This window comes from Bison bison, unplaced genomic scaffold (assembly GCF_000754665.1).
Source record: "Bison bison bison isolate TAMUID 2011002044 unplaced genomic scaffold, Bison_UMD1.0 scf7180017864158, whole genome shotgun sequence".
Classification (NCBI taxonomy): Eukaryota; Metazoa; Chordata; class Mammalia; order Artiodactyla; family Bovidae; genus Bison; species Bison bison.
In genome coordinates, this window is record NW_011494730.1 from 3,847,121 (window position 1) to 3,848,304 (window position 1,184).

The 1,184-nt window shown below is 65.4% G+C and overlaps 1 protein-coding gene across 1 annotated transcript in view; it reads right to left on the reverse strand.

The window, feature by feature from the left end:
* Positions 1–1,184, reverse strand: part of NGEF (neuronal guanine nucleotide exchange factor) — a 128,514-nt gene that overhangs the window by 3,305 nt on the left and 124,025 nt on the right. The window contains exons 12-13 of the mRNA XM_010841254.1: positions 871–1,026; positions 47–126 (exon numbers count right to left, since the gene is read on the reverse strand). Coding sequence (XP_010839556.1) covers positions 47–126; positions 871–1,026 — 236 coding nt within the window. The remainder of the gene's footprint in view (positions 1–46; positions 127–870; positions 1,027–1,184) is intronic.

A 1,184-nucleotide genomic window follows, 5' to 3' on the forward strand; every position in this document is an offset into this window, starting at 1 on the left:
CATCTGCCCCACCTGGCGGGTACCCCCTCCCCAGTGGGCCGCTTACCGAGCAGCCGGGACGTGAAGGAAACGAACTTAGTTCTTCGGTTGGGGGCCAGCGAGGTCATCCAGCGCTTCATCTCGCTCCTGGGTCAGGAAGAGAGCAGATGCTGCCAACACAGAGCGTCAGCACCCACCCGAGGGGAACTGCAATGCCAGGCACCCGGCAGGCTGGCCCTGGGGTCCCGAGCTTGGCACCAGGGAGCAGGCCAGGCGGAGCCCTGCAGAACCTCCCTGGGGGCATCTTTCAAGTCAGTGGGTGAGGGTGTGTGAGCCCACGACACCCAACGTTCACCCAGAGGTGAGCCCTGGGTGGCCAGTTGCCCTAAGCCACAATCGTGGACTCGGGGAGGCTGACGCCACCCCGTCCCCCCGAGGCAGTCAGAACTGGGCTTGATGTGCTGGGTGACACCTGTGAGTTCTGGGGTGTGGGGGGCTGGGCACCAGGTGTCCCAGCTCCAGGGCTCACAGAGCATCGCCCCGCGTGGACCTGGCCATCGCTCTCAGAGCCCTGGGGGTGCAGGGGAGACAGCCTGGCTGCTCAAGGGTGGTAGGTGGGCCCGAGACTGCCCAGCAGCGGCAATTCACTGGTTGGCCTGGCCCAAGGGCTCTACAACAGCTCATCAGAGTCTGAGGCCCAAGGGAACACACGCGCACACACACACACACACACACACGCACGCACACACACACACAGCCAGCAACGCACTCACCCCCGACCCCGACACTAACACAGGATGGAAATCCTCTGGACAAGGTCTGGGGGAGGAAACACGGGAGCTGGGCGGACAGTGAGCCCCAGGAAAGGGGACGGCCGCCCTGGGCACTCACTGAGAGGACGCCTTCAGCATGTAAGTGGCCTCCCGATCGTCTGAGTTCTCGAGCAGCCGTAGGATGAAGACGTTGGCCAGCGTCTGGCCCTGGTCCTCCAGTTCTTCCGCGCGCAGCAGGCCTCGCGGGGCCGAGTCAAACACCTGGTACTTGTCTCTGGGGACCCAGGTGGCAGGAGGGGCTTGTTGGTCCCCAGGACGCTCGGATTCCCAGGAGACCTCCCACCCCAGCCCTGGCCAGCGGGACCGGCCCCACTGCGGCTGCTCCTCACTGCCTTCGGAAGCTCCCCACCTGACGCCTGTCCCCCTCACCCC